General features: G+C 49.4%; 1 protein-coding gene across 4 annotated transcripts in view; it reads left to right on the top strand.

The window, feature by feature from the left end:
* The window catches only part of MSI2 (musashi RNA-binding protein 2), a 408751-nt gene that overhangs the window by 1460 nt on the left and 386270 nt on the right, over positions 1–21021 (top strand). For all 4 annotated transcript variants that reach the window (XM_010852922.1, XM_010852919.1, XM_010852921.1 and 1 more), the window contains one exon: positions 3738–3779. In XM_010852922.1, coding sequence (XP_010851224.1) covers positions 3738–3779 — 42 coding nt within the window. The remainder of the gene's footprint in view (positions 1–3737; positions 3780–21021) is intronic.

The following is a 21021-nucleotide window of genomic DNA, read 5'->3' as shown; positions in this document are numbered from 1 at the left end:
GGGGGAGGGGTCGGCTTGGCGAGAGGCTACCTTCCGGACCAACAAGACCCTGAAAAGAAACTCCAGCACCGGGCCGAGGCAACTTTCCTTTGTCAGCCGAGCCCTGCCCGCGTTTCCCCAGTGTGGCCGTTCGAATCGGCTTATAGTAGGCACACACAGCCGGTCTCAGGGCCGCCCGGGGGGCGGGGGGCGCTAATCACTGTCCAGGCAACAGGTTCCTGGGGGCACTTGGGATTCGGAATGCGGTTTGAGAAGGGAAGGAGACCTTCCAGAGCTAAGCTGGGCGTCCAGTGGGTGACTCCAGATGGTGTGAAATCTAAGGCTGATAAGGGATAAGGCCTTGGGTATCAGTGTTTTTGTTTTGTTTTTTCTCCTTTCCTTTCTCAGGTCCTTTGAGTTGTAGGTGGTTTTACATCATGAGAAGGTTTTCAGGTCCAGTCTTGAGGCGGTATGGGTCTCTAAGGTCAGAAGAGGAAGGGAAGACACTACCAGTGTATGAGAATACATTTGGTGGGGAGAGGAGAGGAGTTCCTAGCGTTTTACTGTGGCTCCCCTGCCTTCCCTGACTACTACAATTCCCCCAAGGTCTTTGTACCGCTGCCCAAGGCAGGGTCCCTGAGGCCACACTGGGGTGCAGTGCTGGCCTGCTGGGGACTCACCTCTCCGTAGTGGGCCACTGGGTCGGGGCAGGGAATCAGGTTCTAGGCCCAGCTGTCCGAGCAGAGCTTGGGCAAGCTGTTCCGTGTCTCTAGGCCTCAGTTTCCTCTTCTGTTAAAGAAAAGAGTAGCACAAGTGATCTTTTCAAATCCCTCTTGACTTTTAACACTAAATAGAGGAGAAGAAAAGAAAAACCTGGCCACCTTTGGTGACCCTGAACTGATTTTGCAAATTCACTGTTTCTCTGATAGGAGGTCAGAGGCGTACCTCCAACCGCCTCCTGCCCCAAGAAAAGACCCCCCACACTCCAAGTTGCTTTATTAACTGAGCTAGACTTGTCCTAGCTTGTGGCCCAGCCTCTTTGCACTTTGAGATCATTTAGTTTCAGGGACAGTCGTTTGCAGGGTGATAACGGACCTATGAAGGATTTTTTATCTCCTAGACTTCTCGGCTAGACATTTCACGAAGCTAATAAAATTAAAGAGGAGAGAGATTTCAGGGTAAATTTGGTAATTTATTATCCACCCCTCTGCCCACCCTGCGGGGGAGAAATAGCATATGATTTCTATGGTGGCTGGTGGGTTGTCTACCTCGGTATCACATGCGGTGCCTGCAGTTTTGCCTCGATAATTGTTTGTAGACATGTTTTGGTCGCTATTATTTAGTATAACCTAGCTTTTGACTTTGTTTCACAACGTTCAGTGCAGGAGACAGACGCGGTTGCTTTATTGACATGGAAACGAGGATCTTGTTTACCGTTACCTTAAAAGCTTTGTTTAGGTAACGGCCATTCACATCCAAAATAGTACCCTAGTTTTTTCCTAGAGGATTTGTAGCTACAGTAAGTAGAGCTGTACCTAACTAACTAATGTTTTCATTTTTGGTAGTTTTCTTTTTCGTTCGTTTTTTAAAAAATAGTTGACAGGGATGTACAAAAGGTTGGGATTTGCCAGTTTTCTCTTGACCTGTCCTCTCCATTTGAGGTTTCAGCGTGTACATTTGACCCATGGAAGAACTTTCATTGTGGTATAACGCTGTTACCAACACCCGATACTGGAATTCTGAATTGGCTTCTAGTTTTGTAATTTTAGATATATATATTTTTTTAAGTGCTCTGCTTTCTTTACTTCTCCTACCTTCCTCCAACTCCTGGCCTTTTCCTCTTGACACATTCCTCACCCTTTTACCCCACAAACATGGTGCTTATTGCAATTGTGTGCTGATCAACTTAAAAAAAAAAAAACAAACAACTTTGGGGGAGTGTTTATGAAAAGACATATCTGTCTTATGTTTGGTCAACAGCATGGAAAATCCACACCTGTTGTATTTCTCCTGTCGACAGCTCCTAGTCAGTGCTGAATATACCTGTAGCTGTGGTAATGTTAATCTCCATGAAAGGGTAGTTCCTAGATCAGAGATTTTTTTGTCTGTTTTAGTTTTTGCAAAGTAATCTCTCATTTCTCAGGTGATGTTTAAAGGTGGAAAGCATGCTGCAGACTTTTATGAGGTCTTTAAACTACCTTAATAAAAGTGGTAAATCTTTATGTCTTACCGCCTAGGTCCTAGGGGATGTTAAGTCTGGGAAGAGAATCAGCTCTGGTGTGACTTTCTCCCACTCTATGCTTTTTCCCAAAGCATTACTCTCCCCTTCGCCCTGGTGGCAGAACTGAAAACAAGGTTGAGATTTACATTTTAAAAGGGGAAAATTTTAATATGAAAGCCAAAGCGGATAAATAACTAACTTGTAGCTGTATTCTTGCCACGCTCTGGGTTGAATTCTTCCGGAAGATTTGTGACATTTAGAAATCTAATGAAAACTAACAGTGGGAATATTTTTTCATTCCTTCCTTCTCCATATTTTCTCTCCAACAACTTTTCCCCTCTCAAATCAGCCTATCAGGCTCAAAAGCTTCTGTGGGAATTGTTTGGGGTTTTAAAGCCAGTCCCTGATTGAGACCTGCAGATGTCTGATGTGGGGCACAGTTTTTTCTCCATTCAGACTGGGGTTGGGTTAGGGGGAATACACTAATTGTTACACTAGATTCTGACTGCTTTTTTTCAGTAATTTTTTTTTCTTTTACTTTCTCCCTATAATGGCCTTACTTTTGTAATATGGGTTTAGGTTGCTGATAGATCTTTACCCCTGTGATTTTTAAAATCCAGGTGCATTTAGCTCCTACGTTTCCTTTTATTTTAACTTTTTATTATTATTTTAAGAATCAGCTCAGGCTCCAAAGTTTTTTGACATCTGCTTTCTTTTGAGACTTCCCTGGTGGCTCAGACGGTAAAGTGTCGGTCTACAATGCAGGAGACCTGGGTTCAGTCCCTGGTTTGGGAAGAGTTCCTGGAGAAGGAAATGGCAACCCACTCCAGTATTCTTGCCTGGAAAATCCCATGGACGGAGGAGCCTGGTAGGCTACAGTCTGTGGGGTCGCAGAGTCCGATGCGACTGAGCGACTTCACTTCTTTTGAGATGTAACTACAGAATGAACTGTCCTTCTGATTCATCGTAGGTAATTTTACTTTGCAAAAGATGAGTGAACTAGTTCAAGCAGAGCATCCTGTTGGATGTCGATGGGGGGCTTTTTGGATGTTGTTAATTTAAAAAATGTTTGGAATCTTCTTCTCCACCTATGTTGTTTAGTTATCCTTGAGGAGAACAACGACCATCCAGTTACTTATTGCTGAAAGGTCCTTCCATGTAATTTTCATGTTTTGATTTTTCTCAATTTTCCCATCTTTTCTCCCAGCTGTGCATCACAAATTAGATGCAGGTATCATTTAATGTTAATTGTCCTTGCCTAAATAAGAACACACTCTGTCCAGCTTGTTAAAGCATTGCACATTGAAATACACAGTGGGGCATTTCAGAAAGGCTTGCTGTGTTTGTTACATTTTGGGAGGGACTGCTAAAGTTTACATCAAACTTTAAGGAAAGTTTGGAGTTATTTGAGAAGTTACTGAAAGCTGGGTTCAAAGCCTGAGAAATGAGTGATGAATACTTAGGCGATTAATCGTAATTGTTTTTCTCCCCTCAAAGTCCTGCAGCTGACTCCTACTTTTCCATTTTTTTCCCCCAGATTGACCCCAAAGTTGCATTTCCTCGTCGAGCACAACCCAAGGTAAGTAGAGGAAGCAGTCATACGATTTTAGCACTTAGAGGTGGTTGCCAAGGATTTCAGATTTCAAGCAGAGCACTGGCAGTGATGTTTGGAAGCCCGGTGCACCCCGTTTCTTCAGGGTATGAGTGTGTGGCAGTGAGGGGGGCCAGGCCAAGCGCTATGGGAGATAACCGTGCGTCTGCTAGTCAGCCATTCCCAGGTGGGTCCGAGCATCCATCGGGGGGCAGGGACCAGCCTGTGCTTTCGTGGGAGGACATAGCACTGTCTGTTGCAATATTTATGCAAGCATTTTATTTATTTTTTAAGCGTTGCTGAGGTCCCATCAGGAAAAGTTGGCCATTTCCTGGTGATTCTTTTGGAGGGTACTCTTCTGAGGTCTAACAACTTGGAGTTTAAGGAGAGGAGAATTTAAGTGAACAGCTTGTCCTGTCTTGGAAAAACAACTCTGTAGACCCCAGAGGCCCTCAGTCTGACCGATGAGGCGGTGGATGTGTTGGTTTTGGGTAGGCGGGGTCCGTCTGTGCACACTTGAAGCCAGTAGTGTGCTGCTGTTTTACGCAAGGGCTGGTGCCCGGGCGGAGAAGAGCTGGAAACGTCGTCCCCTTGCAGGAGTGGTACTGCAAGGCTTGCTGAACGGCTTGAGATAGGCCTTCACCGTTTCCCAAGCGTGTAGTTAACATAATTTTCACTGAGCTTGCCAGGTGTGGTCATGAGAACACAGCTGCATAAAGCCCAAGGTGAGATTTAAAGGGCTTATGGCTTCCACGCTAAATTTGCACTTTTTAAATTATACTTTTCTCTTCCCTGGGTAATCCCGGAAGAAATACTTTTTCCACTTCTTGTGGCCTTGGCACTTTTTTAAGGGGAAGGGGAAAAGGTGAAGTATCTGTGTGGGTCATAAAAGGGATAATACTGCGGTTTTAGCCAGTTCAGTTTGTTTCTTTAAGCATGGTCTCCCAGAAGTGGGACCTTTGAGTTGTGCAAGGGGAGGAATGGTTTTGCACATTAATGAAGAAACAGTTGGCTCTTGGGGATGGTATTTTGAGAATTTCAGGTTGGAGCCTGCCATGCGATTCCTTCCTTCCTTCTCTCCTCTCCCTCTCTTTCTTCCATGTGATTGTTTTTCTTCCCTTCCTTTCTCTCTTTAGAAGGAAACATAAATTTCTAAACAAAAATAGTGAAATATTTTCTTAAGGCATTTTTTCCCCTAATGCTTAAGCAAATAATAGAAATTAATGGATCAAAGGAGTTAGATTATTTCTATACTGAGCACAAACTTTTGGGAGTATCTTCAGTGTTTATTGCTTTCCAAACTGTGTGTGATCCTTGATGTTTCAGAAGGCTTCCAGGATTAGCAGGGTTTCCTGATTTGGAAGAATTGCTGTTTCTTCCATAAATGTGAATCTTCAAATTTCCAGGTTAGTCATTTGATCACCCAGAACTTGGATCAGGTTACTCCAGCAGGAAACTGGAAAAATCCCTGACTTGGTCAAACCGTAGGTTTCTCCTCTCCTTTGCAGCTCCTCCTCAACTCTCTCATTTTTTTTAAAACCAGGAGGACAATATTTTATTTTAATATATTCTGGTGAATATTTCAGTGATGCTTTCAACTTAAAAACAAGACAGAATATTTCTCAAGCTTGTCAAAGTGTCCCCTGCCCTCCCCAGAGTCTGGGATGGTTTTGGTGAATTATCAGACTTTGGGATGTGAGCTAACATTAAACCAGTTGGCGAAGACATCTTGCTATGGAATTCTAGGGATTTCATGATAATACCTTACTTTTGATGATACACATTCTTCGCAAACGATTTTTCTATCCGTTATCTCCATCTGAATCCCAGGTCCTGCAACACTAAGAAATCACCTCTTCTTAGGTTGCCTGTCTGTAAAGTGGGGCTGATGACAGTGATGCCCTCAGAAGGGGGTTGTGAAGGATAAAAGAGCCTGCACGGGGTGAGGGCGTTGCGACTCATCATTTTCATCATCGCCAGCCTCATCGTTGTTGGGTTAATCACCACTGCTGTTTTCGAGTTCAACAGCCCGTGTTTGGATCCCGACCGGACTACTTGTTAACTGTATACATTTGGGCAAATCCTTTAACGTCCTTGAACCTCAGTTTCTCCATCTCACTGAGCTTTGGTGAGAAATAAATTAAGAAAGGTAAAGTGCCTGAAAAAAGACCCGGGGTCTGGTCATACGGTACCTGGTCCCTGCTGTTTTTGTTTTTTTTAATTTCTTTGAAGTGTGGTCGATTAACAACGTCTTGTTAGTTTCTGGTGTACAGCAATGATTCATTTACGTGTGTGTGTGTGTGTGCACACACGTGTGTATATGCATCCTTTTTCAGATTCTTTTCCATTATGGCTTGGTTACCTCGTGTTTTTCACGCTGTTTTTGTGACGCTAATCCTGTGAGAGATCTAGTAATGATGGCAGCGGTAACTGAGTGTCTGTGCCAGGCGCTGTGGAAGGGACATGATGTGTATTGACTCCCTCAGTCTTCACCTCTGCCCTGGGAGCTGGGTGCTAGGATTTCCTTTTTCTGGAAACCATTGTTGAGTTGCACAGTGGTGTAACCCGGTCCAGAACTGTGCCTTCTCGCAGCGTCTGTCCTCGGGGGTGCCGAGGGATGTGGAGAGGGGGTGGCTCTGAGTGGTCCCCGGGCTGTGGGGGTAGGACGGCAGCCAGCACCCCAGGCCCTGGTGCTTCCCCGGCGGGTGACTCCCCGGCCCCGGGACGTCACCCACTGCGGACTCTGCCCACTGGGCCCTCCCTCCGTCTGAGCCCTCGGCATCTTTCGGGGGTTCTGGAGTTGGGGGTGCGTTGTGCTGGTTGGCCGCTGGGGCAGGGTGGGCAGAGAGCGCCTTCCTTGTCAACGGTTATTTTCCGACAGAACTTGAGTCCAACCAGGGGAATTTCAGACTGAAGGTGGTGTTGGAGGCCAAAACCTGGCCGACAGGAGAGTAGAATGTTAACTCAAGCCTTATTTATTTTTTACCTCCTGCAAAATTGGTGTGTGTGTGTGCATGTGTGTGTGTGTGAGGGTCCCGGTGGCAAGGTGAGCCGTGCCCCCCCTCGGGGACTGGGTGGTGTACTTGTAAATGATGCGTCAGCGTGTCTTTCAGTTAAAATTCATTTCTCTGCTCTCTGGCTGTCCCTCCTTGCTAACACTCACCGGAGAAATATTCCATGGAGGTGTTAAAACAAGACTGCTGGAAAGAAACTGTAACTGAACACGAAAGAAAATTCGTAGCAGTGAAGAACAGATTTCATATTAGGACTGTCGTAATATTCTTTAATGTATCATATAAATAAAAATCTGTTTTGACCAGAATTTTAATGAGCGACCCGAGGAAGGGTTTTGAATTCTGCAATTCATCTCTCCCCCTTTGCGATATGAATGTTCACATCTCAAGTGAAGTATAATGGGCATTATTAACTAGTCGAGGGCAAACTCTCTGGAGACCAGTATCCATTAATTAGTGAAGTGCATTTTGATCAGAAGAAGATAGGTCTGTTCTGTGTCTTTCTGTTTCTCTGGATGATTATTTCATTTGGTAAAACATGTAAGAGTTTCCCCCCTCTGTCTTTAAAGAATAAAGTGGTCATACTCCTCTAAAAAGATGACTTAATTTGAAGCCATTGGAGAAATGGGAATGATTGGGATCAATCATGTCATCATACCCTTTTGTTGGTCTCTTTGGGTGAAGTGTTGGGTCCCTGGAAGAGTTTTGCTCAAGCTTGTGGTTTCTTTTCCTTGTGTGGAGAAACCAGGAGACTGCCCAGCACCTTGGGGCAAGAGTGAGTCTGGGCATAATTTACCATCTGCCCTAATTATCCTCGTGTATAATAAGGCATCCCCCGGTTCCTTGGTGGCTCAGTGGTAAAGAATCCATTTGCAAAGGTTTGATTCCTGAGTTGGGAAGATTCCCCTGGAGAAGGAAATGGCAGCCCACTCCAGTGTTCTTGCCTGGGAAATCCCATGGACAGAGGAGCCTGGTGGGCTATAGGCCACGGGGTCCCAAGAGTTGGACATGACTTGGCGACTAAACCGCCACCTCCCTGATGGCCAGTTTCCTCGTTCAGTTTCTGAGGCCAGAACCTTATCTGTTTATTAAGGGAAATCTCATTGTTCAGCCTGTTTAGTTACCTTCAGTCACAGTTGGGTGACCCTGGCTCTGTAGGCCTCAGTTTCTTCTGCTTCAAACCTGGGAATCATGGATTGCCCCACGTGGAACTGTTTAAGTAGCACCCAGAGAATGTCTACTGGTACTATCATCATAGAATTATTTTTGTAGAATAAAAAAAAAATTATGACGGTGCAGATGACCTAAGAAAATTCTTCCTTGGAATGTAAGCCTCCTGATGGCAGAAGGCTGCTGACGGCTGCCATTCGGTAACTGTTCAGTGAATAAGTGGAATCCAGCCTGCTCTTTTCACAGGGGAGGCAGCTGACACTTGGGAAGTTAACGTCAGTGGCTCCAGGCCACGTAGCTAAGTTGTGGCAAGGTTAAGCCTGAAGCCAGGTTTTCCTGTCCCCTGGAAGGCTCTCCAGATGGGTGCAGGGCAGCCCGAGCGTTTCATCCACCCACCTCCTGTTCCGGGGGAGCGGTTTCTTGGCAGCTTCTCAAGGGCGAGGGGTGAGTTTTCGACATCTGGCCTCCCCTGCTGCTGCGGGTCGGTCCTCCCAGCGTCTTGCCATCCTGGGTGATCTGCAGCTGTCATCTGGGGCGCCGCAGTTACCCGCCTGCCGGTGGGCTGCTGGCCCTAGCCGGGCTGTGGCGGGGTGTCAGCAGCCTCTTCTCCCGCGGTGGTGGGGTGTCAGCAGCCTCTTCTCCTGCAGCGAGGGCCTCGGGGGATTAGTGGCTGAGCTTCCTTCTTGTCGGGGCGCGCGGCTCCTTCCTGCTCTTTCCTGCCTTCCTGGCAGCAGCAGGTGTCAGCTCAGAAGGGAGGGGCACCTCGTCCTGCAAATGTCCTTTCCTTGGATTTTTGCCTTTCCTCATGTGCTTGCATTTCAATGCTAAGGTCAGTCCACCCGGAGGCCGGGGGGCCGGTGTTCTATGTCAGATGTTTCTGGCAGACGGGTGAGACCCCTGTGCCCCTCAGGGATGAGAGGAGGAGGAAAGCTCTGCCTGAGGAGCCAGCTGCCAGTCTTTGGGGGCCTCCTGTTTCGTATTTTTAAACCTAAACGTTCTCCAGCCAGGAGCCCAAGAACACGGAAGGGAGATGGGGCTGTTCGTGTCTTCCTCTTGTTTGATCTGGTTTGTTTGGTTTATTCAGAGCTCCTCTCATTGTTTCTGCTTGCTGACTCCACTTTTGGGGTGCTGTAGGAAAGCCTCATTGGCTTCCTGATGCCCAGTGAGCAAAGTCTGAACTCAGCCTGGTAGGTTTGGTCCTTCAGGATCTGTCCGGGAATCTGCTTCTGGCTTATGCCGCAGCTCATCTCACCTTTTGCAGCTGACACCCGGAGTGTTCTTCTGCTTTCCTGAAGAACTGCCCTTTTGTGGGTCCCTGACTGCACCACCCTTCCTTCCCTCTGTTGTACAAGACAGAACCCCCTTTCTTTCTTTTTTAAAAAGAGACATGGGATTAAGCTCTGGATATCTCTCAGGGGTCTGTACAACTTTTAGAAACCTCACAGTTTCTAAGGACAAGGAGGCCTGGCATGCTGTGGTTCATGGAGTTGCAAAGAGTCGGACATGACTGAGCGCTGAACTGAACTGAAGCCATTCTGACCCTTTATTTTTTCAGTATTTATTTTATTTATCGGCTGCACTGGGTCTTTGCTGGAGCATGAGGAATCTTTCAGTGTGGCATGTGAACTCCTGGTTGCAGCACGTGGGATCTAGTCCGCTGACCAGGGAATCAAACCCAGGCCCCCTGCATTGGAAGCCAGAAGTCTTAGCCACGGGGCCACCAGGGAAGTCCCAGATAGAACCCTCTTTGAAAGCCCAGCTTAGTTGTTACATCTTCCAAGATGCTGTCCCTTTACCCTCATTTTCTGCATTTCCACAGCACTTTACCTGTTCTTTGAGATGGGCCTTCCAACAATAATAAATTAGCAAAAAAATATGAGGCATTGTGCCAGGCACGCACTTATTCATTCATTTATTCACCGAGTGTTGTCGCACACCTGCCGTGGGCCAGACGCTGTATGTGGCTCAGGGGAGTGGTGCGGAGGGTGAGGTGGAGGCCCTGCCCTCATGCGGCCTTCCCGGTGGCAGGGCGGGGAAGCAGCGAGCCAAGTGTACACTGCACCAGCCGGTGTGGAACCCTCAGCAGGGCGAGGGTGATGGGGGCTGGGCACCGGCCATGGCTTTCATGCGTTCAGATGCCCCGCTCGGCGTTCAATAATTATTTACCAGGTCTCTGCCCAGCACCCGGGACTGTGTTAGGTGCTTTGTTCTGGGTTTTATGGTTGGTTAGGTTCATGCCTTATCACTTCTACAGAACGATAAAGGCACAGGCAGATTTTACTAATTAAAAAAGCGCTTAGCTTCTAGCCATGGTCTTTTGTACACCCTGACCTCCGTTTGGATAGAAGGAAAGCAGGATGGTGGAACAGACGCTGTGCTCGTCTTCAGGGGTGTTAGCTCTGGGTTGGGAGGAGGGGGTGCTGCCCTTGTTGGGAGGATGCAGTAAGCAAGCAAGAGAGGGACAGCACTGAGGGGAAGGAGGGGAGAGGACAGCCCCTCGGAGGAGGTGGGTTTTGCCCTAGGTTCTGAAGGACAGGTAGGCAGGAAGACACGCAGGAATGCAGTTCTTCCCACCAGGGGCCGGGGGGTCAGGACTCGCAGCTGGAGGCAGGCGTGTGTGCCGCTTGGCTCTTGGAAGGGGGCCCGGACGGTGGGCTGGGGCCAGCTCGTGGAAGGCTTCGGAGGCCAGGCCGAGCACCCACTCCCATGCTTGTTGCGTGGGTGCTGGAGCCCTGCTGTGTGTGTGCAGGATTGTGGGGCTCTCCGTACCAGGTTTCAGCGCTTGGGAGCTGGGATGCTTGTGGGGACTGAGGCTGTGCCATTCTAGGGAGAAGGTCCCCATCCCAGGCTTGTGTGCTCTGTGTGACTCCGAATGCGTTCTCTCTGGCTGCTGGCCCTTCTCCAGGAGTGATGCTCTGGGCTGATACTGTCCCTGATATTCGGGGGCTGTGGCAGCTACCAAGAGCCCTGTCGTTCTCTAGTTTCCGCCTTCTCGCCCTCCCCTCCTTTTTGTCTCTTTTAACAGTAGGCCACAACACAGACAGAATTCCAGAGTTCTGTGTTTTGTCCTTCTCCAGCTTGGGATCTTGACCTTACCGTGTATAGACGTTGACGTGTCTTTTCTTGGTTTGGAAATCACAGGCTATGGAACACCGATGCCTGTGCCCCATGGCTCAGAGCGTCCTGACCTGTGATCGCATAGGTGATGTCTGCTTGGGGTCACCTTCGGGTGAGTGGCTGCCTGGTGGGAAGGATGAAGGATCATGGGGAATCACGACCTCTGCCTTCTCTGCGGTGTGAGAGTTGTGAGCAAGTGTGGTTGTGGGCCAAGCACCCCATGGCACATGTAGCAGCAGCCAAGGGTGGTTGGTCCACCTGGGACAGGTATCTGGGCCCCATGAACAAAAGGGTGTCCTTTGTCACCCTCTCCTAGCTCTCTGGAAAGTTAATTCTCAGGGTGTTTACTTAGCTTACTATACTTCCTTATTTTATTTTGAGACCTTGAATAATCCAGAAGAAAAGTCTTAATTTAGAATAATGACTGTCATATTGTGTGTCAGTATGTTTGAGGAAGCATACTAAGCCTCTGTCTACTTAATTTTTAGTTTAATCCTTGCAATAGTCCTTTGCAAGAGTTGGTATTCTCTCCATTTGACAAATGGGGAAACTGAGGCTGAGGCGGATAAGGAACTTTCTGAGGATCACAGAACCAGTAAGGGTCAGGGTTGGCCTTTGGTCTGTCTGAATCCCAACTCCTTGCTTCCTTTAACTACACCGCTTTACTCCATCCATCATAAGTAAATAGATCTTAGGTTCCTGCACTTTGCCTGACACTATTCAGTGCTCAGGCCAAGGAGTAGCATTGTTCTACGCTGGTCAGGAAGCTTCAGGTTGGTTTCTGTTGCCTGTGTTTTAAGACCCTGTTTAGCACAGTGAAGTGCCGCTTAACTAGCTGTGGAGTTTTGGACAAGTCACTTAATGTTTTTGTGCCTCCATTTCTTCATCTGTAAAATGGGGGTTTTAATATTTCCTACATTCTAGAACTGGTACGAGTGAATACAGATGAAGGGCCTGGGGTGGTACCTGCATGTAGAGGGTCCCGGGTGGGCACTCGTTATCTGTTACTGTCCGCGAGAGATGGCGCTGCCTGCATTGTCAGAGGCTCTTCCCTGGAAGCTCACGGGTTGATGGGTACTGTTGGCCCTTTCTAGGAGCGGCAGATAGAACAGCCTGTTGAGATGTGGGAACTTCCGTGTCACCGGCTCTCCAAGGGAGCACACTTTATCCTGGCGATGCTCGGTGGGCACTGGGAGTGTGTTTCCTTTTCTGCATCTGATGCCTGTTTTTGCTGCTCCTGAGAGTGGAGTCCTGGGGAGCAGCCAGGGCACAGCTGAGACACCGCTGTGTGAGAGGTCTCCCCGTGAGCCTTCTGTCTCCCGGGCCTGGTCTTCATCTGCCTCGGGGCAGTTCCACCAATGACTGATCTGAAAGCATCACGTTCATTTATTTGTCACTGGCTGTGACGGGCAAGTTAATGCTAATGGATTCTTTTTTTAGCCTGTTGTCTGGGATGAGTTTCTCCCAAATGTCCTGAATCTAAGGCATTAGGGGACCGTGTAACTTTTATGGCAGGGGAGGATTTAAAAGATAAATAGAGTTTTGTACGAAAGGGCCTTAAATTTAGGTTAGGGACTGGCGCAGCCAAGGAGGGGATGTGAGCCAGCACGGAGTCTTCTTTTTAAGAAATCCATTCAGAACTCTAAATTGCTGTTTCTGTTTCAATTATGTGACAATTTCAAGGGTTTAGAAAAATCTAATAAAATGGTCTTGATGATGCATTCTGGGGACAGAGTGCTTTAGAAGATCCAGGAGAATAAATTCCTTGGGGGGGTGGCGATCAAGAGAGTCTCTTTCCTGCCACCCTGGGCCTTCTTTCGTTGGGGTTTTTACATTTTTATTGTTTTGAAGGGCAGAAAATGATGTTGGAATGTATTCAGGGCTTCATCCATATCCTCCACCAAAATGAATTATTCTCTTTGGGCAATTGCAAAGAGATGGGCCCCTCCAATCACTAGCTTTTTTTTTTTTTTAAGCCAGCCTGTTGTAAATGACTTTCAGAGTATGGTTTGTGTGTGCAATGATTTTGAATAAAGCACCAAAGAGAAGAAAATGGAGGAGGGAAAAGTGTGAGCAGAGAGGCCCTATGAGATTTTTTTTCGCTTTTTTCCAATCCAAGCTTTTGATAGTTTCCCAAGGAACAGAAGTTTACAATGGCAGCCGGCTTTGGGCTGCCTGAGGGAAGAGAGTGCAGAAGGATCTAGTGTAGCAAAATGTGATGCTGAGTGACATTAATGAGGTGACCGCTCCGGTGGGAGGAAGGCAAGGGTCCAGCAAGGCAGAGCTGTTCCCAGGACTTGCTCATAGCAGAATGTGTCTCCTTGAGCACATGTGCGTGGGTGCCCGTGTGTGCTGTATACCCCCTCGAGCTCCCTGTCTTCCAGTGAAAGTTTTAACACCAAATCCTGCTCACTTGGCTGCAGGATTCTCCACTCCTGAGAGGCCATGTGTAGCGAGCACTGTCTTCGCATCGACTGAAAAGTAAAGTTTTCAACCGGGAGGCATTTTATTTTACCTTCTGAGTACCTGCTGGGGCCCGGGTGAGTGACGGGTGAGGCCACATCCCAGGGGTGCACACTGTTGGAGTGCCGGGTCCAGGAGTGTGAAAAGTCAATATTCTCATCTCTCAGATGAATTCCAGGCAGTGGTGGGAGGAGAAGGCCTGTTGGCGAATGGCTTTTTTATTTTTAAAGCCCTAGACTGATAACATTTCATATTGATGGTATAAATGGAACATTGCAACAACTGCTTCTTAAATATTTTAGTGCCTTGGAGAGTGTTGCGTATTTCCATGCTGCTCTTGTGTAAGAATTTCCAGTTACTCAGGAGAAGCCGCAACATTTCGGGCAGATTACCTGGTGAGCATGTGAGGAACCTGGGTTTTGCCTTCTTAACAGATGGGACCTTGGGAGGACACGCCTGGTCCTGCTGTCAGACACTTCCAGAAGTGAGGCCGGAATTTGTCTCATGCTTCGTCCCGGTGTTGGCGTGAGCCTTCTAGAGACTAATGGACAAGTGTTTGAAAATCTGGTGTGAGATCTTAGGGGAAAAAATACCTACATAGGACCTAGAGTGGGGTGGGTAGGTGGAAATGCAGTGTGTATTTATTGGTGCATGCCTGTTTTTTTTTTTTTTTTTCCCTGTCACTTTCAACTCGGTTTCCTCTGGAATATTTTTTATGTATGTCATTTCTTATATATGTCATTTTTTTTCCCCATCACTTTCAACTCAGTTTCCTCTGGAATATTTCTTATATATGTCATTTCTAAATGCCAACAAAAATGTTTAAAGTTACACACGTAACACTGAATAAAAGCCAACGAGTAGGGTCATTGTCTCTTACCTGTGGGAAATGGAACAAATTAGGATGTTTGAACCTAGGAAAAGATTGCTCTGTGAATCTGCACAAGACTGCTATGTGTATCTGTTTCCTCGTCTGTGTTCAAAGCAGATAATTGGTTTTAGTAAGAACTTCTGACTTGATTAGGGGGCCCTTAGGAAATTAAAGTGTGTTTGAATTTCACAAGTATAATTTTAATTATACAAATTTTGCGTTTTTCACTAGGGAGCCAGGTTCAGAACTTGTTTTCCTGTGCTAATAGGGGTAGTAAAGCTGATTATGGCAGAATGCCTTACTTAAATCGCTTTGAAAATAAAAATCCAGGGATTTGATCATTGTTTTTCCCCACAGTACACGATGTTCAGGTTAAGGTCCGTACACGTCCCATATCCTTGTTAGAAATGATTTTTCACTGGATCCACACAACGGTAGAACCTGACTGACATAGTGGGGAGGGGGCCTCATTATGAATTTTCCTGCTGTACTTGCTGAAAGAATTCAATTAAAGTTCTTTTGAGCAGAGTCCTGCCTGGGCAGCTCGCGTTTGGCTCACTGCCACGTTAGCATGTTGTGATTGCCTTTATCGCCACATCGTCCTGTTTGCTCAGAGCCTGTGCATTCACAGTGCTAGCTCTCTGAGCAGCCTCTCTTCAGCACAACCCCTTGGGTTAAGCCGAAGGAACTGTGGAAACGGTCACTTGAGCTCGTCCCCAAGCTGTGGAGAGATGATGGAGTGAGGATGATCAGCCCCCCTGGGCCCCCCAGGAGCAGGGCTGATTGTGTTCGTGGAAAGTGACACTTTTTCAGACAAAGCCCCCGAGGGTCCAGAAGTGCTTTGTGAGTTTGAACTCTGGCACCCTCCCCTGTGTCCCCCTGTGCAAGGGCTTTAAAAGCCACCTAGAGACCAGCCCCTGAGGCCCTTGAGGCTCCTGTCTCAGATGCTGATGGGAGAGCTTGAATAGAACAGTTATTCGAGTTAGAGCAATCATGAGACCAGCTTGGGGATGAGTTGGGGTCCTTTCAGGTTTGGGGCTGGAAGGACAGGGAAGAAAGCTCCAAATGTAGGGCGACCCCACCCCTCCGTCCCTGCACCGACTCACTCTCTGCTCTTCCTGCTCCTTCCTATGGAGGCGGGGTGGCCTAGTGTCTCCGGGCCTGGGCCCCGGGACTAGGCTGACTCTGAGTCCTTGTTCTGCCGTGTACCAGCTATGTGACCTTGAGCAAGTTCATCTAAATGTTCTGTGCCTTAGCTTCCTGTAAGGTGGAGGTAGTGTTGTCTTCATGGGATTGTTGTGAGGATTACAGGAGCTGAAATGTGAAGCACTCAGGATGGTGCCTGGCACGTAGCACGCTGATGTGCGAGTTACTGTGTTGTAAGGAAGGGTGATGTCCTGTATGGCAGGCTTGGCAAAGTGATTGCCTTGGTCGTTGGAGAGTTGTTTTAAGGGCAGCAGTCTTCCTCCTTACTATTATGTTGAAACATGATATTTGAGAACTGCGAAAGAGCATGTGTGTACACACACACACAAGTGCATTATGTTTGCCTAGGAATATATGTGACTTGAGTGGAATTGCTGTCCTTTGGATGCGGACAGGTGTGGACACTACAGTCCACGAGGCATGTGCCTCAATGGGGCACAGCCTTTGGGCCCACAAGGATCTGGTTGGAATCTCGCTGCCACTAACTCTGTGACCTTAGGAAGGCATCTGTGCTTTTCTGAGCTTCAGTTCTTTATCTAAAAAACTGGGTGATAGAGTTGTGGGTCCGAAATGAGACGTGAGGTGCTGTAGATAAGGCAGCTGGTGGACAGTTGACACTTAGAACATGTTAATTCCTTCCCTCGATGCCACCCCCCAACCCCAACCCCGTGACCAGGGAGTTTTTTAAAATTTTATTTTGTATCATGAAACTGAGAAAGATGCAAAGTTTTCTGCTCTTGCTGGAGATGAAAACACCTGAAGTCAGCTGCTTATCAGTGCTAAGTAGAGAGAATCGTAAGAGGGGGATGTTGGTATCCTTAATCTACCCGAGTTTTCAAGAGTAAGGCAGTGCTTTTATTTTGTCAGGAACCTTAGATGGTGTCGGCAAGCGTTTCAAGGCAGGCTTGTTCCTTTGACCTCCAGTGGTCCCTGGACTCACTGGCTGAATGGTTGAAGAGGTTTGGGGAATGTTTAGAAGGAAGGAATAACTTCAGGGAAAGACAGGCTCCCAACTGTGACCAAGGACGGTTGAGAGGGAGGGAAAACATTAGTATCGGGGTGGTGTTACCTTCTCACAGAGCCTTTTACCTGAGGACTAGGAGTAAGAGGTTTTGATCCACAAACCCATGGGTCCCGTCATGTGTATACGTGATGGGAAAGTCACTCAGTCACGTCCGACACTTTCTGAGCCCGTGGACCAAGGAATTCTCCAGGCCAGAATACTGGAGTGGGCAGCCTTTCCCTTCTCCAGGGGATCTTCCCAACCCAGGGATCGAACCCAGGTCTCCCACCTTGCAGGCGGATTCTTTCCCAGTTGAGTCCTGAGGGCAGCCCATCATGTGAGTGGGCGTCTGTGAGCAGAGCTCCAGGACACATTCCCAGCCGTTGCCTGGTAGGTCCCTGCCTTTGGATTGTCTGCTGCGGGAGCCCCCAGCATCTTAGGGCATCTACTGGTTGCCCACCTTGATCTCTTTGTTCATTTCCAGATTTGTCCCCTCAGCTTCGTATCTGTCGGGTGGATTCAACTGGCTGGGTGTTGTCGGAGACAGGGGGTGAGATTCTGACTCTTAAGTGGATCGTGGTGGAGGCGGGGAGACACGGGGTGTGTGTGAGTATTAGTGTGCAGAGGATGGGAAGGGGCGGCCCGGAGGGGCAAGCTCGTTGTAGATTACGTTGACTAATTATAGGGAAAAAGCCATATTTGCTGCTCCATTAAGTGATCACTAGGCTATGAAGCAGTTTATTGTAATTAATGCAGAAACAGCAAATAAATGTTGGGTTTGGAGTGGAGGGTCTCCAGACACCCCTCCCCCTTTGGTGCTCTGCGTTGGCTGCCCCCATGGTTATCCTGCAGGTAAAGGGTCCCGGGGGACGCCTGCACCCCGAAGGACCGGGGTGTGCAGTCTTTGACCGGGTTTGTGCCGCTTTATTGTGGCAGCTGAGGACGATCTCTTGGCTGATCTCGCCTTCAGACTCTCCTCTAGGGGTTTTTGTGTCTGCTAAGGATGGAGGAGGAAAGACAGACCCAGGCCATCATTGCTATTCTTGCCACAATCATTTTAATTTCAGGGCATGCGAGTGGCAGGTTACACATCCAAGTCCATCATGCTACGGGCCTTGTGGAGTTGTGATTGGTTTCCTTGATGATTTCTTGTTCAAATCAGCGGTGCTCTTAATTTTCCAGATGAAGTAAGAAGAAAATTGGAGACTCCCCTCCCGCCCTGTGTCTCTTCATCCAAGGTTTTCTGAGCATGACTCTGATTTGGAGGGTTAATATTAATTAGGAGCCGGTTTAGACCTCGGTGGCTTGATGAGGGAGCTTCCCGTCGTGACGGACGTGGCTCCTTTTTGTATGTGCCTGCTTTTGGTAGAAGTTTCTGGGTTTAAAAGCCAAGGGGATAAAGACAGAGCCAGCGAGAAAGGGGTGAGCGCCTCTCCCCTGAAGGGTGGCACTGGATTCTCCTGGATCTTCAGGGAGGAGCAGGACCACAGTGGGGTGTCTGCATCCAGAAGTCCCTCCTGCGTCGGCCTGTCACCCGCCCCTGCTCTCTGCCTCAGTTTCCTTCTCTGTGAGGGAAGGGCACTTCTCTGGCATCCTAACAGAGGCATGACTCATTTCCCGAGTTTCCAAATTGGGTGATGCTAGAATTTCTCTGAGGCAAGTGACCTGTTCATGCCAGGTCACAAGCAGACGCTTCATTTTGTGCTGAGGCTCCAGGTCTTCGCTTCCAGGCCTCACCAGTGCTGACTCGGGCTTTCTGGGCCGGGTGGCAGAAAGGACAAGGACAGGGAGCCAGCAGGCTCCACTCTCCAGTTAGGGGACAGGAGCCCTAGGGAGCACGAGGCCTGCACGCTTAGGGTTGGACCACATCAGGGATCGTTCTCCTTTGGCCTGCGAGTTTGAGTGGGTTTTCTCTTCGCCGTGGTGTTGGGAGTGGGAGGAAGGGCTACTGAAGGCTCAGCGGGAGAGGCTTGGCTTCTCCTTCTCAGCTGAACTTGACCTCGGGCCAGTTGTCTTGCAGCCCTGAGCCTCTGTTTCCTCATTTGTAGACTGAGGAAGGCTGGGGGGAGTGCGTTCTTTGGGTTTGAGAGAACAGGCTTAGCAGGAGAGCAGTGTCACAGTTTTCTTTCTGGCCTGGGAGTTTCCTAGCTGTGGGGCCTGGGGAAGCTCACTTCACGTGGCTAGCCCTCAATTTCCCCGTCTGTAAAGTGGGCTGATGTGAGACTGGCATTTGTCTTCTGGGGCTGTTGCTAGGATCACGTGCGAGTGTTTGTGAAGAGCTGGGCGCGGTTGGCCGGGAGGGAGGTGGTCGGGTCTGCAGAGGTCTGCCCAAAGGAGCCCAGGGCATTCACCTGCAAGAGACACCCACGCTTCGCAGATGGACTCTCGGCTTTGGACAGAAGCTCCCACAGAGGGAGATTTGGGGTTAAGGAGGTGAGGCCTGCTTGAGATCCTGGTCTGCAGCTTCAGGGTGACGTGCCCTGGCAGTGATCTAGCATGGCCCAGGTGTGGGTCCTGGCTGCCCCGGGGGCCCTGCAGGCCAGAGGGGGCTGTTGGGGGCCCACCTGCGTCCCTGCGGTGCCAGACAGCTCCACGGGCGTGGGGACCGCGGCCTCCCTGTGTGACGTCCTGGCTGCAGCGGGAGGGGGAGGGCAGAAGAGGAGGGCCAGGTGCCAAGCGATGTGGAGACTTAGTAGTTTTTGGAAACCCGTGTCTGGTACTCTCTGAAATTCGGAGGCCTTGCTTGACTGAGGCAGGCCTGATCAAAGGCCGTTGGCAATTTCAGGATGTTCTTAAGTGTGTGGGGAAGACAAAGGATCTGTCTCTTTTGATTTCTTCCTCTCCCACAGTCCTCCCCTCTTGGTGAGGTTTTAAGTTGGCACCAGCGCCTGTTTGTCATGCCCGGTGTGTGCCCGAGGAATGTCTGAGGTGGTGGTGGGTCCAGCCCTCTGTGGCCACTGCCCTGAGGAGCTGTGGCCCCAGTGTTGTCTGACCAGCCAGCTCCCACCCACTGCTGCCTCGCTTCCTTTTCACGGGCAGTCCTCATTCGGTGTTGGAGATGGAAAAGCCTGCGGACGTGTTGTTATACTGTTAGTGTTATTCGCTTGAAGGGAGGGTGGAAAAAGAGAGTTGTGGCAGAAAGCATCTTGCAGGAAAGGAGAAAGGGGAATCTGTGCAAAATGAGCTTCCCTGGTGGCTCAGATGGTAAAGAATCTGCCTGCAATGCAGCAGACCTGGGTTCGATCTCTGGGTTGGGAAGATCCCCTGGAGGAGGAGATGGCTACCCACTCCAGTGTTGTTGCCTGGAGAATCCCATGGATAGAGGAGCCTGGTGGGCTACAGGCCATAGGGTTGCAAAGAGTCAGACACAACTGAGCGACAAACACAAGCTCACCAGGCCTTGTGTTGGACAAAGAAAGTCTCTTGGGGCCTGTGAAGACTCCGACTAGGCCCTGGTCCTGCTGAGCCCGCAGGCTAGAGGGAGGCAGGTGTATGGACAGGGCAGGTGCTGGTGTGAAGCCAGTGGCTGTGCTTTTCGGTACTGTGCCCAGGAGGGATGCCGAGGAGGAGAGGGCAGGGCGGGCCTCTTGGAGGAGGACTCGTGAGCTGCGTCTTGAGAGGGGAGGTCCTCCAAGATGAGGAAACTGTGGGAGCAGTTGGATAGTTCAGCTTTTAGGGGGCGGGGCAGGTTGTTCCTTATGGGTGGGAGTGTAGGGTCCAGGGGAGGGTGTGGTGAAAGATGGATTGGCTCGCCACACGGGGGTCTGGAGCTCTGACCCTGAGCATGGCCAAAGGTGCGAAGTGGGGTCCAGTCATTGCGTTTCTGTGTGGAAGGAGACGTATCCGTTGAACAACCCGTGGGAGCATCCTTCATGGAGAGCGATTATCATGAATGCTAAAAGCACATAGACAGTTTCAGGGAGCGAGTCAGGATTTGGGGAAGGCTTCCTGGAGAAGGACTTGGAGGCTGAATTTGAAGGGGAACCGGGTGGGAGGATAGGAGTGCATCCCTGTGCTGGAGTGCGGAGGTGCGGGGAGAGAGGTGATCCAGGAGCCAGGCCGTGGGTTCCGGGGCTGAAGTTTACTCTTGTCCTAGAAGAGTTGAAGCATCCACCGTTGGGTGTGAGAAGGGATGGGAGATGATCAGTTCCTGGTTTGGAAATAATGCTGTGGAGCTCCGCATGGAGAGCGGCTTGTGGGAGCCTCAGGCGCGGGGCGGGGCGGGGCGGCCAGGGGCCTGGTGGAAGGGATGGTGGTAGGGCTGTGCTCCCAGAGGCGGAGCGGGAGCCAGCCGCATGGTGACTGGCAGCTGGGCGAGCGGGCAGTGTTGGGGTGAGACGCGAGTGTGACTTGTCCCCGTGGGTGGGCCGGAGGCCCCTCTCGCCG

The sequence above is a fragment of the Bison bison genome, unplaced genomic scaffold (assembly GCF_000754665.1).
Source record: "Bison bison bison isolate TAMUID 2011002044 unplaced genomic scaffold, Bison_UMD1.0 scf7180017864317, whole genome shotgun sequence".
Lineage (NCBI taxonomy): Eukaryota > Metazoa > Chordata > Mammalia > Artiodactyla > Bovidae > Bison > Bison bison.
Note: the sequence above shows the minus strand (reverse complement) of the source record. Positions and strands in the feature narration are given on the sequence as shown.